Raw genomic sequence first — 16,478 nt, 5'->3', positions numbered from 1 at the left:
TCGTCGTCACCGCCAGCCCGCCTTTTACGAACGGGCGGCAGCTCCGTTCCGCCGCGGCGGGTTTCCTCCGGCCCCAGCGGGCCCTTTTCTGCTCTCTGCGCGCTAGAGCCGCAGCAGCCGGGGCGCTGAGGGCGCAGAGGCGCTCCCCCGGCCGGCCGGCGTCCTCCGACCCAGGGACCGCGGCCGGCGCCAGGTGATTTCCCGTCCTCGCTGTGGGGGGCCGCGGGGGGAGGGGCGGGCTGGCCGCGCGCGGCCGCGCTCGCGGCGTGTCCCGCGGCTGGCGTCACCATCGCGGCGGGGAGGGGAGGACGGGCCGGTCCTGGCGGCGGGCGGGCGGGCGGGCCGCGCTGTGCCGTGCTGCGTGGCGGCGGCTCAGAGCTGCTCCTTGGTGCCGCTTTCCCCCCAGGAGTGCCAAGGATGGATGAAGCTGCCGGGGATTTGAAGCAAGCGCTCCCGAACGTGGGTGACAGCGTTCAAATACATGTGGAAGTTCATCAGAAATCAAGCAGGTCTCTCTGATCAGAACTCTACTTGCTGCAACTTGTGTCTTCTGCCTTTTGCGCTCTTGTAGGTGCACGTGTGCCTGCTCTGTATGCTCCCGTGGGTGTCTCTTCCAAAGGCTGAACACACCCGCTTATCTCAGCTGCTCCTTGCGTGCCCTGTGATCCAGCCTCATGGTCAAGTTGGTGGCCGAATTCTGTACTTGCTCCGGTGTATTGTCTCTTGTACAGTAGCGCTGAAAACTGCACACAGTACTTAAGATGCGGTCTCACAAACAGCCAGTAGACAGAAAGAATCACTTTCCCTAAACATTTGCACTCTTGCTAGCATAGCCTAAAATAAGGTTTGCCTTATTTGTAGCAGGGGCACACTGCTGACTCATTGCCAGCTTGTCCACCAGTACCCCTGGGTCCTTTCCTGCAATGCTGCTTTCCATCCAGTCAGCCTCTGGTCTGTGCTGTTGTCTGGGCAGTAGATGGAGAAACAGGATTTCACGCTTCTGTTGAACTTCAAGAGGTTACTGTTAAACTGTACCTCTAGCCTGCAGAGATCCCTCTGAATGGCAGTCCGGCTCTAGTGTGTACTCGCAGCTCTTGCTGCTTTGGTGTGATCCATAGACTTGATGCAGTTGCTTTTCATCCCATTATACAGGCTGTAATTGAAGATGTAAAACCAGTATTGGTCCTGGTATTGACTGCACCACCCCACCTTTCCCCACCTGACTTCCCAGGTCTGCCTTGGTCTTAGTATTCTTAATCACAACCTTTTGAGCTGGACAGTCCAGCCACCTTTATCCAGTCCTTATCTCACCACTGTGGGAGGTTGTGTCCAAGGTGTTGCTAAAATCAAAGTGTAAAATACCCACTGCTCTCTTTTTGTCAGGTTTAAGGAACTGGGAATTTGCACTGGGAATGCATCACTGAAATTGCAAAAATAAGTTGAAGCCTTTCTGAAATCTTAGAATGGTATTCCTTTTCCAATAGTTTTTGTCTCTTCTACTAGAATTCTCCTTATAGCATGTCCCCAGCCTGAGCTATCAGCTGTCCTTGGACGTGAAAGCATAACAGAGCTTCCAAACTAAGTGTTACAAATTCAGTCTAGTGACTTGGCTATGAGGTGGTTTGGTTTTTTTCCTGATGAAACACAGTCAGATTGCTTAACTCATTGCCATTCTTGAAATCTAGCTGTGTCATTTTTTGTCCCCTGATATGACTGCAGATGGAGCAAATGGTATTCTTTAGCTGGTGTCAAACTTGTTCCTTTTGCAAACAAACTGAATTTGGTAAGTTTTTTTCCCTGCAGAATGTTACAGGAGTGTTGAGCAGGTTTGGGGTTTTTTTGTATGGGCTGGTTTTGGGTAGTGGTTAGGGGATTTGGGGGAGGTTGGTTTTTTTTTTTCTTGTCTTTGTGAGATGGAAGCTGTTTTCCATGTAGGCTTAGTGTATGAAATAAAGCACTCTGATATTAGTTCATGCTTCCTTATAAATGTCAATGCCATAAATAATGCTGTTTCTTTCCTGTTAGTGCGGCCAAGAAAGAAGATATCAGAATGAGTGTCTTAAAGCTGTTGAACAGACATAATATCGTGTTTGGCGATTACAAGTGGACAGAGTTTGATGATGGTTTCCTTAGCAGCAATGTGCAGTCCGTGTCAATTGTGGATACGGAGCTGAAACTGAAAGACAGACAGGTATTCACAGTCAAGAATGTACAGCTCTGTGCATATGCCTATGGATTAGTGATAGCCTAAAGACAAAAGCAAGACAGGGTCTACAGGATGATGTAGTATCTTTTATTAGACTGACTGGTATAACCAGGAAAAGGTGGCTAAGTTTTTGGGCCTAAACCCATAATTAGCCTTTGAATGTGAAATATGAAGTATTAAAAGTCTTTTTGTGTCCATTCTAGCCTATTGACTTGAGCAAAAGCAGTCTTTCTCTTCATATTTTTCATCTGAATGAAGAAGGACCAAGCTCTGAAAACCTGGAAGAAGAGAATGAGGATCTCATTGCAGCTAACCACTGGGTGCTACCAGCAGGTATGCATGTGATATTTCTGGAACGTCTGGAGCAGTGGTCCTCAAACTATGGCCTGCGGGCCGGATACGGCCCCCCAGGGTCCTCAATCCAGCCCCCAGTATTTACAGAACCCCCCCGCCCCCGCCGGGGGTTGGCGGGGGAAACCAACCAGCCGCAGATGACTACCTGTCACTTTATCCGCACGCCGGCCCCCTGTTTAAAAAGTTTGAAGACCCCTGGTCTAGAGCAATTACAATGAAAGAAAATCTTGGAAAGGCTAAAAGTGTTCATAGGGTTACCTGTTAAAGGTATCATTTGTATATACTGTTTTACCTTTGTCCTTTGTGATGAAACCAATATATTTGGACTTCGTTTGTTATGGTTTTGACTGAACTACTGTACAGGTGATTCCACAACACATTATTTACTTCCACACATCCACAAGTATTACAGAAATAACTGGTGGTGTGGAATAAAACATACAGTCATAATCGGAAATGTGCAAATTTTTAACCTTACAAGCTGCATTCCAGATTTTTATTTGGAGACTCACAAGAAACTCATCAGTTTAAGCATTCATTTTCCAGAGCCTGCATCTAGCTTCTGGCCCCCAAGACAATGCAGCTTTTACATTTGGAACAATCAAAGAAAGAGATTTAGAGTCCTTAGAGTGTTTTCTGAAAATAAGAATAAGGCTTTACTTTGCAATAGCGTGTCATCTCTGTAGCTAACTTGTGCTTGGGGAAGTTGTATTCTGTGCGTGGGAGGAAATGTAAGGGTGTGAGAGACAGTGATTCTGAGACATTTCTTGCTCTGTCCATGTTGTGAAAAGCCTAACTATATGTTGTGCTTCTCTTCAGGAAGAATCCAATCTGATACTTTGACGTTACTCCCATATTATTGTGGTTTATAATCATTGAGACTTCCCTGCTTCTCTTTGCTGAAAGCTAGAAACTAACTGCCAGAACTGATTGATACCCATATCACAACTTTAGGGTTTTATGCATTATTCAGCTATGTGCTTTTTTTCATCCTCTACATGTTGATGTTAAAAAAAACCAACCCAACCCATCCACCCAACCAAAAAACCCCCCAACAAACCACACACCCCCAAAACCCCTGAATGATAAAATTGGACTTAGAACCCTCCTCCCACCCCAATTTTTCATAGCTCTCTATCTTGGGGAACTGTAGATCCATCCACTCTTGAGGATGGAAAAGATTATATTTTTCCTTTCGTGTTAAGAAATTAAGAAGATTAATTTCTCCTTAAAATTATTTGAGAAAACAGGAGTTGTGAAACTGCTGAATTTGTCTGTTAGAAAGTAGTGCTTGCATTACAAGAAAAACATCTGGAGGAAAAGATCTTGTTCTTAATCCTTAATTTTAGTTGAGACTGATTTGAAAACTGTTTTGGGCTGCTTAAAAGTTCCCAGACTGATTTATCCTAAACAGGTATATGTTATATTGCTTTTGCAGCTGAATTCCATGGCCTTTGGGAAAGTCTTATATATGACACTGAAGTAAAATCACACGTAAGTTGCAGATGAATGAGTATTAAAATTGCTTGAGGAGACCTAAGAATTGAAATGTAGCCTGTTTGAAGTATGCTGTATTCCGTGGAGAAGTTATTTGGAAATCACCAGCTCCAAAAATCTATATAGTTTTTGGTACTTACATACTTTTCTGATGTACGCTTAACAAAAGAAGGCAGACCTGATATTTTGAGATTCTGTATCCGAGATACTTGTCAATATGTGCTACTGTGAGGTCAGCTTTGCAAAAAATCTGAGTTTCCTTGTGAAACTGCGTTCAGTGATACTCATGCCACAAATCATAAAGAATTTCTTCATATGCATTGGCTTATTTTTCAGAAATCAGAAGTTTAACAGCTGGAGACGTTGCTTTGGTAGCAGCTTAAAAATTCTCAATTTCCACTTTTGCTTTAGACATATTCATCTGCCTGCATGAAGAAAGCAATAAATGTTCTGTAGAACGGGGTAGAAATTCATTTTATTAAAACACTGCACCTTGTTTTAAGGCTCACTAATTGCATGTTTTCCTAGAAGGGGAGAAGAAAATTGGTGGAAAAAAATAATTTAAAAGAGGCTTAGAAAAGTGTGCAGCATTCTTTGAAATTGATTCTCTATTTCTTCATTGAAGGTTCCAAAAGATCTGTTGTCTCTTTGGTGTGGGTTTTTTTTGATGATAAGGCAATTTTGGTGGCTTGCTATAGCTAAAAGGGAAGTGTGTTGCTATCAGCTGGACTTGCAGTGCTTCCCTTCTACTGTCATTCTTGCTACTTTGCAGTAAACTAATGGAGGAAACGAAATCACTGGAAGTGTTCAACTTGCTGTGTGATGGGCTAATTTCCACCTGCTTTTTGTCCCGTTAATTGGTCCGCTGTGACCATAGCTGATGGTCATGTAACAAGTGGTGGGTGCAGGCTAGGCGGAACAGAACAGGGGTTTAACTGTATTTCTGGCAGCAGCTAGACAATTCATTGGTTTAGCAGTAACATCAGCCAGCACTGTACAAATGCACATTGCATGATTTGACTCGAGTGAGTGTGCTCCCGCTTGAATGCTGGTAAGACATTTGGAAGAAACAAAACAGTTGCTTGGGGTCATTTTCTAGTTTGAACTTTCTGTGCATTCATCAAACATTACAATTTCCAGAGGCTGTAGAACTGTAATCTGAAATGTAGTAATTGTGACGTTAGTAAAAACACCACAAGTGATTCAATTTAGTTGCTTTTGTGACAGCACTCACCAAGATGTTTATTATGCTTGTTAAAATAAAAATGCTTCTACCTGAAGGTTTTGGACATAAATAAATAATTCATTATCTTGTTTATAATACCCTAGGTACAGTATTCTCACTTAAGTCTTTATAACCATCTATAGTATAGCAAAACGTTCTAGTGATGGTAGTTGTTCATTTATAAGGTAAACACCGATTAACACATCCATGTTAAATTAGTGGAACTGCTTTCCAAATCATCTGTGAAAAGACAAGACTAATCAGACTTACTGATGTACTAAATAACAGCAAGTTCATTGCTGTTGACTGTAAGTGTATGCTGGTAGAAAAAAGTGGTAGCTTCTAATGACTAAGAATAGAATTACTTCTGTAAAAGTAATTGTGCAGAATGTTAATTTTTTAAACCATGGAACTGGCTGGTTATGGTTGGGTTCTACAGACTGAAATGGTTGCTGTGAATTTTCAAAATAGTATAGTCAGTGTCAATATAATGACAATGAAAGACATGCTGGATGAAGTTCTGGGTTTTTGTTGTTGCATAATTGCTCCGTCTTGGCCATGAGATACTGCAGGAATGCTACTGTATTGTCATATGAACACATATGAATCCAAAGCACATTACAGGTAACAGCATCAGAAAATAATACGGTATCAGGTGTTATTATTGGTAAAAATCAGTATAGATTCACACCCGAGGTTCATACTGATTTTGTTGAAGAGTACTTCCTAATTCTAGATGAGTCTGAAATGAAGTAGCATTGTTTTTGGAAGCAAGCACTCAGGGAAGTACGTGCAGTTTCCCTTATTTGGAAGGATAACCAATCTGCAAGTTCTTTACAGTGGCTGATACAAGTGCTTCAGTAGAAAGGAACTAAAATGTGACAGGAAATGCTTTCTTTGGTGGGTTGACTACAAAGTGAACACACATATAGGTGTACAACTTCTAAGCAGGACCTGGAGTTTGAATCTTGACTTTCTATGCTTGGGCAGTTTGTGTTTTAAAGGCATACTATAAGTAGGATGAGGGAAAAAGAAAATAATTTCACTTCCTCTAAGCATTTAATCTGTTAATGTAAAAGTTCTGGAACTCCAGTTGTGCCCTGTACATGCTATTCTTTTTCCTGAGGGCAGGAAGGAAATTAATTTCCAATGTTTGCAGAAAGAGAATTTGCCTATGACTAAAAGACATGACCACACCCCCCCGTGTTTTTTTTGTTTTGTTAAGACTACACAATAGACATAATTAGGAGATTGCTGGTGTTTATAATTGTATTTGCTGATATGTCTCTAATTTGTGTGTCTCTTTTTCTCCTCTTCAATTAGTTACTTGATTATGTGATGACAACACTACTATTTTCTGACAAAAATGTTGACAGCAACCTGATAACGTGGAACAGAGTTATTTTGCTTCATGGTAAAAATTATCTGTCTTAAACCAAGTGGATTCATTGGCCATTTGTTTATATTTTCCTTCTGGAAAACCTTGTATTGCACTTCTATGTAGTGAAATTAGATGATCCAAAAGCAGCGGATTCAGATTAAATGTAACGTCATAATCAAATCAATGTTCAGATGTGTTATGTTTTGCAGGAATTCAAATTCTGAAATGTACAATGCAGTGACAGTAGCTGGGTTTTTTTATTTTCATTTTTAAGTGATATCCTTTCTCTTTTTTTGTACAAAGTGCAAAAGTAATGCAGATACTGAGGACGTTAGGAGCCGTATTTTAGTTTACAGTTCTATCACAGTGTTAAAAAAATTAATTATGGCTTTATAAAAAACTTTAAAGGAAACTGTGAAATCACTGTGTAAATTGTGTTATAAACATCGTGTTCTATTGCCAAGCACGAAGACAATACTCCCATGAATTTAGTTATTACTATTTCAGTGAAGCCGTAATCTTCAGTCAGTCCTAGCTTACTGTGGAGGTTATTCCATAAACGAGTTTAACATCAACTGAATCCATTTTCTTGCAAACTGCAGCTTGCTATTGATTAACTACAATTTTGTTGTCATCAAGAATAGTATTCAAAAATAAAAGGTCATAATGGAAATGTTTGTTATGACTGTTATTATACTTTATAACTCTCAGTTATAACTCAGTTTAGAAGCTGCAGGACATTTTTGTTTGGAAAACTTTATTTCAGACTGTTAACAGTATATTCATGATAGATAAATTTAATTTGAGCAATGAGCTCTTTACTGTGATCATGAAGATTTTAATACTGGGAAATCTGCAACTGTTGCAATGCAAAACATATTTATGCTGTAATGGCAGTATTGACTGCATGAAACTACTGTCAAGTGGTTGACGTTATCGGTTTGTTTAGTGTAGTTGTTTAGCTACACATCTCCTGTACTATGAAGAGTCTGTTTAACTGTGCTTGTACTTGTCTGGAGAAAGTCTGTGAGGCCCTTCCCATAGGATGTCAAGCCAGATCAAAAGATTTGTCCCAGAGCATACTTGCTGACATGGTCTGGGTTGCCCTGTGGTAGAGGTTTCTGGGAAAGTGGACAGCTGATCAAACTGCGCATGATGTGTTTCTGTTTTGCATGTTAGAGTATGTTTCAGGAAGATACAAGTTTAAGCATAGCTAGGGTGATACACTTAGCTTCTGTGGCTGTTGAGTATTTTAACTGTATGATGCCTGCATGCAGACTATTACACTGTATTAATAATTGAAAACTATATAAATTCAAAGCTCAGCTGTAGACTGTAGTGTCCTACATTCCCAAAATATATTCTCAAGATACTCCGGTATTTGCAATCATTGTCTGCTGTATTTTTATTCTACAATTAGTGCTGTAATGAAATATAGTTAAAAAGATGTTACATGTCATTAACAGTCTGATGCAGATTCTATGTAATGTATGGATTTGATTTCAAACCAGGCCCTCCTGGAACTGGGAAGACCTCTCTTTGTAAAGCATTGGCTCAGAAGCTGACAATTCGACTGTCATCCAGGTGATAATTTTTTTTTAATTAGTCTGCTTTGTTCATTGTTCTTTTTCAGTAGCCCAAAAGTATTTTGTATTTGACTTCAGGTAAAAGATGCCAAGTGCTAATGTTCATAGTTCTTTCATAGTGCACCTGGCTAGCAATAAAATTGATCTGATAGAGAAGCTGGTTAGGATATTTTAATGCCTTTAAAAATATGTAATTATTTGTGCCCAGGTATGTAAAACAAATTCCAGTGGCAATATAGTCATTTGTTTGTGCTCACATTGTATATCAATGAATATTAAAGGACAAAGGATCACAGAGTATCGAGCTTGCTATTTGTATCTTCATGTTCGAGAAAGCCTATTTTTAGTAGGTAGTGATTTTGTAACCCATTTGTGTTGTACTTGGATTGTCTGGATGCCACAGTCTGCAGAGGTCAGTCTGTATCTCAGACAAGTAACGAGTTAGCCTTAAACTTCATAGCAACTTTATATAAATTTATATAAAAGAATGTTATATAAAATACTAGGTGAAACATAAATAATGTGTAAATATTGGAGTACTCTTGACTCTAGCCCAAGCTGAATTGACGATAACCACAGATTACATAATGTGTGGCTGAGATATTTTGTCCTAAGGATATCCATGCAAAGCTAAGTAAATAAGCTTCATGTTTTATGTGTTCATGCGATACTGAACAAAATCTTACATGAACAGAAGAATGAGGCCATTAGCAAGGTAACTTACTTAAAGTATGTTTAAATAGCACCTGTTCTAATGAAGGAATTCTGATAGCAATTTAATGTAAAGAATTCTAGTGAGATGTTTCTGGAAATGACACTTAAACTCAAAACAGGTATTATATTTTGAAAAGTAATTTAAAGTATTAATTCACAGAATTCCAGGGTTGAAATGGAGGGAATGAGACTTATGGAAGTTAATGATGTCACTAACTTTTATTCACCATAGAGTTGATACTTCTTTCTCCCTTCATACTTTAGGTATAGGTATGGACAGTTAATTGAGATAAACAGCCATAGCCTTTTCTCTAAATGGTTTTCTGAGGTATGTATTGATGTAGCTAATGAAGTAGAGCTTGTTTTTTAGAAGTTGCAGTTTCTGTTGAGCTTGTTTCATAAAATAAGTGTGTGCACTGAAGATTACGCAGAATAATTATTGTGTTTGAGAGCACCTAAATAGAAATTATATTAGAAAGTTACTTTAAAAAACCAGGTATTTCCGTCTTTGAATATGGTAAGGCTTGAAAAATTGTTTGGTAAGGCAACAGTTAAACGTATGCGTATGGTGTCTTTCTAGAGTGGCAAGCTTGTAACCAAGATGTTCCAGAAGATTCAAGAGTTAATTGATGACAAGGATGCTCTTGTATTTGTACTGATTGATGAGGTATGATTCTGATAACACTAATGTGCATAAAATTTAGCAAAAGTTAAAGTGATGGGAGGGAACTGTGGTAATGCTCATTTGTAAAGAACAATAAAAGCATATTAATGCTTTTGTATGTTACATAACTTTATGCAGAAGAGTGACTTTTAATCTTGACTGCTGCAGATTTGGGAGGAACACAGTGTGATTTAGCAGGCAAATTACAGCTGAAAATGAAGCAAAACCTTCCTTGGCAGAACTTCCCTTGCTGCTCTGTGTTTAAAAGTGGAGTATTGCTTTAAACTTCAAATTAATTATGCTCTCTCATATGTTGTAAAGCCCTAAAAAGCATTATTATGGTTCCGTTCATAGTCTAACTTCTCTTCAGACTTGCATACATAAGCAACTTTACTAAGTATGTGCTTTATTAAGCTTTGTTATATTGGAGTCCTATGGGAGAGCTCATTCTAAATTCAATGTATTCATTATTCTGTTGTGTTTGTCCTGTCCCTCTCCCAGCCCCCAAAATTTAATTAAAGTGAAAAACAGCCTCCATTCTGCGGTCTAAACAGGAACTTCACTCACTATACTTTGCTTCCTTGACATTGCTCTCCCTGTCTCTGTAAATTCCTACTTAGCAAAAGATTTTGAAGATGAAGTTTCAGATACCAGACACAAGGATCTGAAATTGTATCGTCTGGGTTATTTGCTTGTTACCAGCACTTCAAGTGTGCAGTCTTTTATGTTTTTGTTGGGGTTTTTTTTAGTGTTTGGTGATATTTTTTTGTTGTGTTTTTCACTGGTGGGTTTGGTTTTTTCTAGGTGGAAAGCCTCACGGCAGCCCGCAGTGCCTTCAAGGCAGGCACAGAGCCTTCAGATGCTATTCGTGTGGTGAATGCTGTACTGACACAAATAGATCAGATTAAAAGGTAAGCTCATATTATTCCAACGGCAAAAGGTAATTGGCAATTTCAGGATTCTTGCTAATTCTTATTTCCTACTTGGAATACTAAATCAAATTGGTTAGTGAACTATTCTTTGTTAATGGTGCTAATCATGAAAAGAAATAGGAGTAATCCAGCAGAACATTTTGCATGTAACTGAGTGAACCATCAAATCTACAGATGGTATACTTCCTTTAAAGCTAGGGAGGGACACAGGACAGGTGGTCATGGTATCTGCTTGCAGAGACAAGAATAAGATCAATGAAGAATTTGTTCATTATGTACAGCTTCTGGATGTCAATCTAAAGCAGACTTGCACAACACATGGCTTGGTGTGCTGGATTCCGTGCAGCATACCATCTTTTGTTCTATTTCTGCCACTTCCCTTTTGGCGTGTACTTGGCTCTTCACAGAAACAAAGGTGCCCTAGTATTTGGGCCTGTCTTGTGGCTCATTAAAGGTAAGCGGCATAAGCCACCTGTGTCAGAGTTCACAGGCTTCATCTAAAAATGTCTATGGTTAAGAATGTTCTTTCAATATTTCTTAGAGCAAGGAGACGTTAACATCTGTTTTAAGCTCATTCTAATGTCAGCTGTGGTTAGAATGTGTCACATTGCCAGTTAAACTATATACTTTCTACTGAATTAAAATGAAAAACATATAGATGAAAGGTTCACATTTATGAGTTGTCTTTTCATAATTTTTTTTTTTGGGTGGCAGAAACTGTGCCAGTGGGTTCTAGATGGTTAATGTATATCATGTCTAAAATAGGTTTAGACAAACTATGGACGCTTGAGAAACAGCTGAAAGAGACTATGCATTGAAATAGATCGGTGATAACTGGCCAAGAGCTTCAGGTCATTTATTGTAATTGCTGGCTGACAGGAGTGGTATGACTGTTTTTTGCATGAAATGGCTTGAATCAGAAGGAGGGAGGTATCAAATTGCCAGTCACAAAAAGAGATAATTTTTATACATGTGACCTAAAAATCTACTTTTATCTTGAAGGTATCCCAATGTCGTTATTCTGACTACTTCAAATATTACGGAGAAAATTGACATGGCCTTTGTAGACAGGGCTGACATAAAGCAATACATTGGACCTCCATCCACTGCAGCAATATTTAGAATATATCTTTCTTGCTTGGAAGAACTGATGAAGGTAATGTTTTGAAAGCAAGACTGTAAAATGTCCTATTTTAATAAATTCCATGTTTTAATCATACTACCTAAATAACAAAAATACACAAATTTCATTACTTCTGTATTTCCACTCTTACTGTAGAATTTAATTTTGAATATATTTAAGGTTTTCATACGACAGTGTATCACTCTTCTTTCTAGTGTCAAATAATATATCCTCGACAGCAGCTCCTGACACTCAGAGAGCTAGAGATGATAGGCTTCGTAGAAAATAATGTGTCAAGGTTAAGCCTAGTATTAAAAGAAATCTCAAGGTAAGATTCTGAAATTTTATATGGATATATATTTATATAATGAGTTGTGGGATGATGTATAAAATTAATAGAATTTCAAAATGGCTAGAGTTCTAAAACATCTCAATTTTTTTTCTATTAGGGTTAGTGCAGAACCTTTCAGGGGACAAAAAGTGGAAGTGATTAGGACTTGCCAACATTTCTTAGTCTCAGGTCTGGCTTGGCTTAGTACTGGTTCTGGTTTCAGCTCTGCCCTTTGAAGTCCTCTTGACAGATTGCTGGTGGGATTAGTGAGATGCTTTAGGTTTCTGTGGATATTGTGAATTGTAACACTGTTTAGCGGGAATAGCATTGGCCTTAGTTCCTGCTAAGGAAGTATCTTGGAATGCCTTGCAATCTACTAAATCAGGTTTTACCATCAAGATGTAAGTGGACAGAGGTAAAGGGGAAACGAATGAAGTGTAAATGGAGAGTATTATGATTTGCTGAGTATGCTAATAGAGCAAATAAGTCTTTCGCTACACCATAACAATTCCTGAAACAATAAAAATGATATTCACATAATATTTTTTCCAAAGTGCTGGTCCCTATGGAACAAAATAAAATAACATCCATAAAGTCAGGAAAGTATGTTTTCCTTCTGTTTCTGAAGTATGCAGTCTTGACCAGTGAAGAGCGGAGTAAAAGTGAGTTTTTCCAGGCATAGAGGTTAGGGTTCTACATACGGAGGGGTGCTTGGAGGAGGTAGGAAGGCGTAACAAGTTGGTGAGGTAAAGGAAGCTCTGTGTAGATGGTGGGAAGAGGGAGATAAGCTATAGCTCTAAGGTCCAGCCTTCAAAACGGATTTTTCAAGTCCTTCCAAGAGTGGATGGAAGATTGTATCTGTACCATACCCTTTCAGTGTAAACATTCCCCCAAGTTCATGAGATATGGCACAGTGATGTGAAGGGCATGATGTAAGTGTAGCCGGGCAAATGTGACAATACCATTTCTGTACCCTTGCCTTTCTGTGCTGTATAGCCTCCCATACGCTGAAGTTGTGCACTTCCTGCTTCTGCTAAAGGTGCTGCAAGTGACCTGCTGAATTGTAATTTGAGGGGTTTTTAAGAGTAGCTTATGGGAGAAACAGAAAAAGGAAAGGTGGTCTTTTAAGAGTGGATATTTAGCATTTAAGCAGGACTTATCTTTGTTTTACTGTAGAAGAAGTGAAGGTCTTAGTGGCCGGGTCCTGAGAAAACTTCCTTTCCTAGCACATGCGCTTTATATTCAAGTAAGTTTATTCTATTCATTATATTTTGATTTGGTTTTGAGACAGGTGGGAAACATTTGGGCACTGCCTGAAGTAAAAGATTGGGCCTAAACCATCTTTTTACTCTAAATTGCATGTTTCTGTGGCTTTGTAGACTGAAACAATTTTGTGCTGCCCATAATGTAAAATGAGATTGAAGAAGACGGGGGGACTGACCTGTCCAACAGCATTCTACTTTAATTGTGAGAGAACATTGATATTGGTTCTGTGATAATTTCTTGCTGAAAGAAAACTCTCTGCCACTTTATTTATAATATTAATTTGTTAAAAACCTCTTTTGAAGTGAATCCACAGTAGTAGTGATTGACTCATTTTCCATAGCTTAACTATGACTTTACTATGCTAGCTTGTTTAAAATAAACCTGCAGTTTCATGTTTTGTAGCATTTTGGAAATTTTGTAACATGGAAGTCAAATATTTCTCTTTTATATACTGTGATTTGTATGTAAAAATTATGTATGCCTATTGCTGTAGTGTGTCTTAACGCAGTGTTGTCTTACTTTCAGTCCCCCAGTGTTACAATGACAACATTTCTTCAAGCTCTTTCACTTGCAGTAGACAAACAATTTGAAGAAAGAAAGAAACTTGCAGACTGTGTGTGATACTCCACTGTTTTATATTTGTCTGTATTGTTAATACTGAAAATTACATATTTTTCATACAAACTGTGTACAAACTTATGTGTGTCTGTAAAATAGATTGTCAACACCTTAAAAAACCTGGAATGCCTAACCTAGTTTTTCAAAACATTCATTAATAAACAATTCAGAAATTTTACAGCCTATTTTTCAAAAGCTTTATTTCAAATGCCAATAAGAGGAATTTGTAAAAAATTCTTACTAGAAGTCAGTTGTTAAAAAGTGGACAGCCTTCTGTTCCTTATTTCTTAATCATTAACTTTCTATTCATGCATCAGTTTTTATACTTCTGATTTCTTTTATATTTGTAATAGCAATAGAAATTCAGTCTTTGGATCTGATATTTGTGCCATAAAATGCACTATTTGTTATTGCTTCTGAAAGAACAAGCATGAAACTGGGAAGGACTTGAAGTGCTCAGCAATGGCCCAGACCTTTTATACTGATAACTCTTTATATGGAAATTTAATATCAAGTATTACTTTTTTTTTATTACATCAGATTCAAAAGTTTAAAATCAAGACCTCACTTAATTGTATTTTGTAATACTGCTTTTTCTGTTGTTGCAAGGATGTGAACTAGAGTGGACCGTGTTTTCTCAACCATGGTTTCTCACTGAAGAGTAACTACGATGCATTAAGAAAGGTTCTTTAAAGTGCATGAAGTTCCGTTTTGTTTTACAAACATGACATAAAATTTGCAAATCATCTGGGGAGAAAAAAATATTTTGTACTGCAAAAGCTAGGGAATGTATGCATCTGGTTCCTAAAGGAACAGAGTCAACTTTTATATGATAAATATATATCCTATATAATAATTGTTACAAAACTGTCAACTCTTCTTTTTCTTCTGTATTTACAAGTATTTTTTATCTGCAGTCAGCTAAAAGAATGAAATGTTAGGGGAGTTTCCAGATTAGAAGTTTATTTTTTCTTAAATGAACATAAACCAGTGAGATTTAAGTTGGTGATACCCAGTTAATGCATGCCTCCTAGCTGTTGGTATTGGAAGTATTTCAATGATAGTGCATTTTGTTACTTCCTTGTCTGTATCTTTTAAACCAATGTTTTAATATACAGTCATGAGATGAAAGATTTTTGTCACAAGCTATTTTTATTAATGAATGCTATAAACTGCATTAAAAAATTGTACAGAACTTGTCAAGTGCTAGTAAGTTTTTATTATGGCACCTGTATTTACGTAAAGAGAATGTCTGTTAAGCCTAAGTGTCTGTTTATTATACTGCTTTTGAAAATAACTTATTAAATATTATTCCCTATCCACCCCCAAAAAAAGAAGGGGGGTGGGGTGGGAGAAGATTGTACCAAATTCAGTCCTTTGCAATTGTGTGCTCTATTTTTCTCACAATCATTGTTTTGGAAATACTAGTACATGGAAGAAACTTCGCTATAAGACGACTACTGAAAGGCAAAATCCTAAACTGCCTCTAATCCACAGTGGATTTGTGGCTTTTGAAGTAAAGGATGTAGAGACTTTAAAGGAGTGTTCGTTCAATACAGGTGTATATTACACGTGCCTGCCTTGATCCATCTAATAGATACTGGTGTACTTCCAATTAATGCAAAAGCATGGAATTACCTTCTGGTCTGTATTTGAGATTCTGTAAGAACTGTGGGGGCTCCACGTACTGCACGGTGTTCGTGTTTTACGAAGGGTGTATACTTTCCCTCTGCTTCAAAAGCAGACCTTACTAGCACTGCTTGTTTGCAGACGTATTGATTATATCAAGGTTATAAAAACTGAAGACCAGCTGTTCTTGCAGTTTACTACTACTCCCCTCCTTATTCCTTGATCTGAGATGTAGTTTACCTTTACTCAAGTATTTCTACTCAAACTAGGACACACTGGCATTCTGAAAGTTGGGTGGAATTTAAAGACCATTTTTAGTATGTGCCATTTTGCTAATACATTAATTTGTGCTATGGCTGACAATAGTTTAATCTTTTATTAAGATCCTAGTTTACTAATTCTGATGTGTGATTGATTTGAGTTGGTAATTCCAGAAAGAAAACACAAGGGAGGCTTATTTCTCCCTGTTTTCCCATTGTGTGGAAAGTACTGCCCTGCATAGAATGGGCATCTTGCATTTTTTGATTGTTTTTCTCTTGGGGAATTTTAGTTCAACACAATTTTAAATTCTAAAACCTTTTAAGATAATCGCTCTCAAAGAGGTTGTGTTTGTTTTGGAGGGATTTTCTGCTACTTCTCTTGATGATACGTTCCTTTATATCAGAGTAAAAATAAATTAAACTAGGCAACATAAAATGCAGGGCTTTACTACAGCCTTGAGGTGAGGCTATGCAGCTGGAAGAGGGTGTTTGGGAGGTTCTAGACTGAGCTGTTTCCATCTTGTATTTAATGACCATCTACTCTGAAGTACACACATTTTCTGCTGAACAAAAACATGGTCATGTTCCCCCGTGGAATCTTGTTTAGCCTTTTTTTGCAAACAGTTTTATTTTAATGAAGGCGGATGAAGAATGTTTGTACTCTGCTTGGATTGTCTTACGGATTTTGCGGG

At 38.2% G+C, this 16,478-nt stretch overlaps 1 protein-coding gene across 2 annotated transcripts; it reads left to right on the top strand.

The window, feature by feature from the left end:
- The first annotated feature begins 11 nt into the window (after positions 1 to 11).
- On the top strand, positions 12 to 15,100 carry TRIP13 (thyroid hormone receptor interactor 13). 2 transcript variants are annotated; one of them, XM_037382370.1, is made up of 14 exons: positions 12 to 193; positions 407 to 509; positions 2,026 to 2,191; positions 2,410 to 2,539; positions 3,999 to 4,054; positions 6,606 to 6,696; positions 8,175 to 8,247; positions 9,228 to 9,291; positions 9,544 to 9,630; positions 10,432 to 10,538; positions 11,562 to 11,715; positions 11,898 to 12,010; positions 13,190 to 13,259; positions 13,805 to 15,100. In XM_037382370.1, the coding sequence occupies exons 2-14, from the start codon at positions 418 to 420 to the stop codon at positions 13,898 to 13,900; spliced, it is 1,299 nt and encodes a 432-aa protein (XP_037238267.1). In that variant the 5' UTR covers positions 12 to 193; positions 407 to 417; the 3' UTR covers positions 13,901 to 15,100. The 2 variants fall into 2 exon arrangements, with proteins under 2 accessions (XP_037238267.1, XP_037238268.1); XM_037382371.1 differs by lacking the exon at positions 12 to 193 and having other exon boundaries at positions 407 to 725.
- The last annotated feature ends 1,378 nt before the right edge of the window (positions 15,101 to 16,478 follow it).

The sequence above is a fragment of the Falco rusticolus genome, chromosome 3, assembly GCF_015220075.1.
Source record: "Falco rusticolus isolate bFalRus1 chromosome 3, bFalRus1.pri, whole genome shotgun sequence".
NCBI lineage: Eukaryota > Metazoa > Chordata > Aves > Falconiformes > Falconidae > Falco > Falco rusticolus.
This window is presented reverse-complemented; position numbering and strand designations above follow the sequence as displayed.

What these genes read in the sequence shown, in the direction of transcription:
- TRIP13 (XM_037382370.1), top strand. Translation starts at nt 418, where the DNA reads ATGGATGAAGCTGCCGGGGATTTGAAGCAAGCGCTCCCGAACGTGGGT. An exon ending in TGAAACTGAAAGACAGACAG is followed by an intron (nt 2,192 to 2,409) that starts GTATTCACAGTC and finishes TGTCCATTCTAG; the next exon opens with CCTATTGACTTGAGCAAAAG. An exon ending in ACACTGAAGTAAAATCACAC is followed by an intron (nt 4,055 to 6,605) that starts GTAAGTTGCAGA and finishes CTCTTCAATTAG; the next exon opens with TTACTTGATTATGTGATGAC.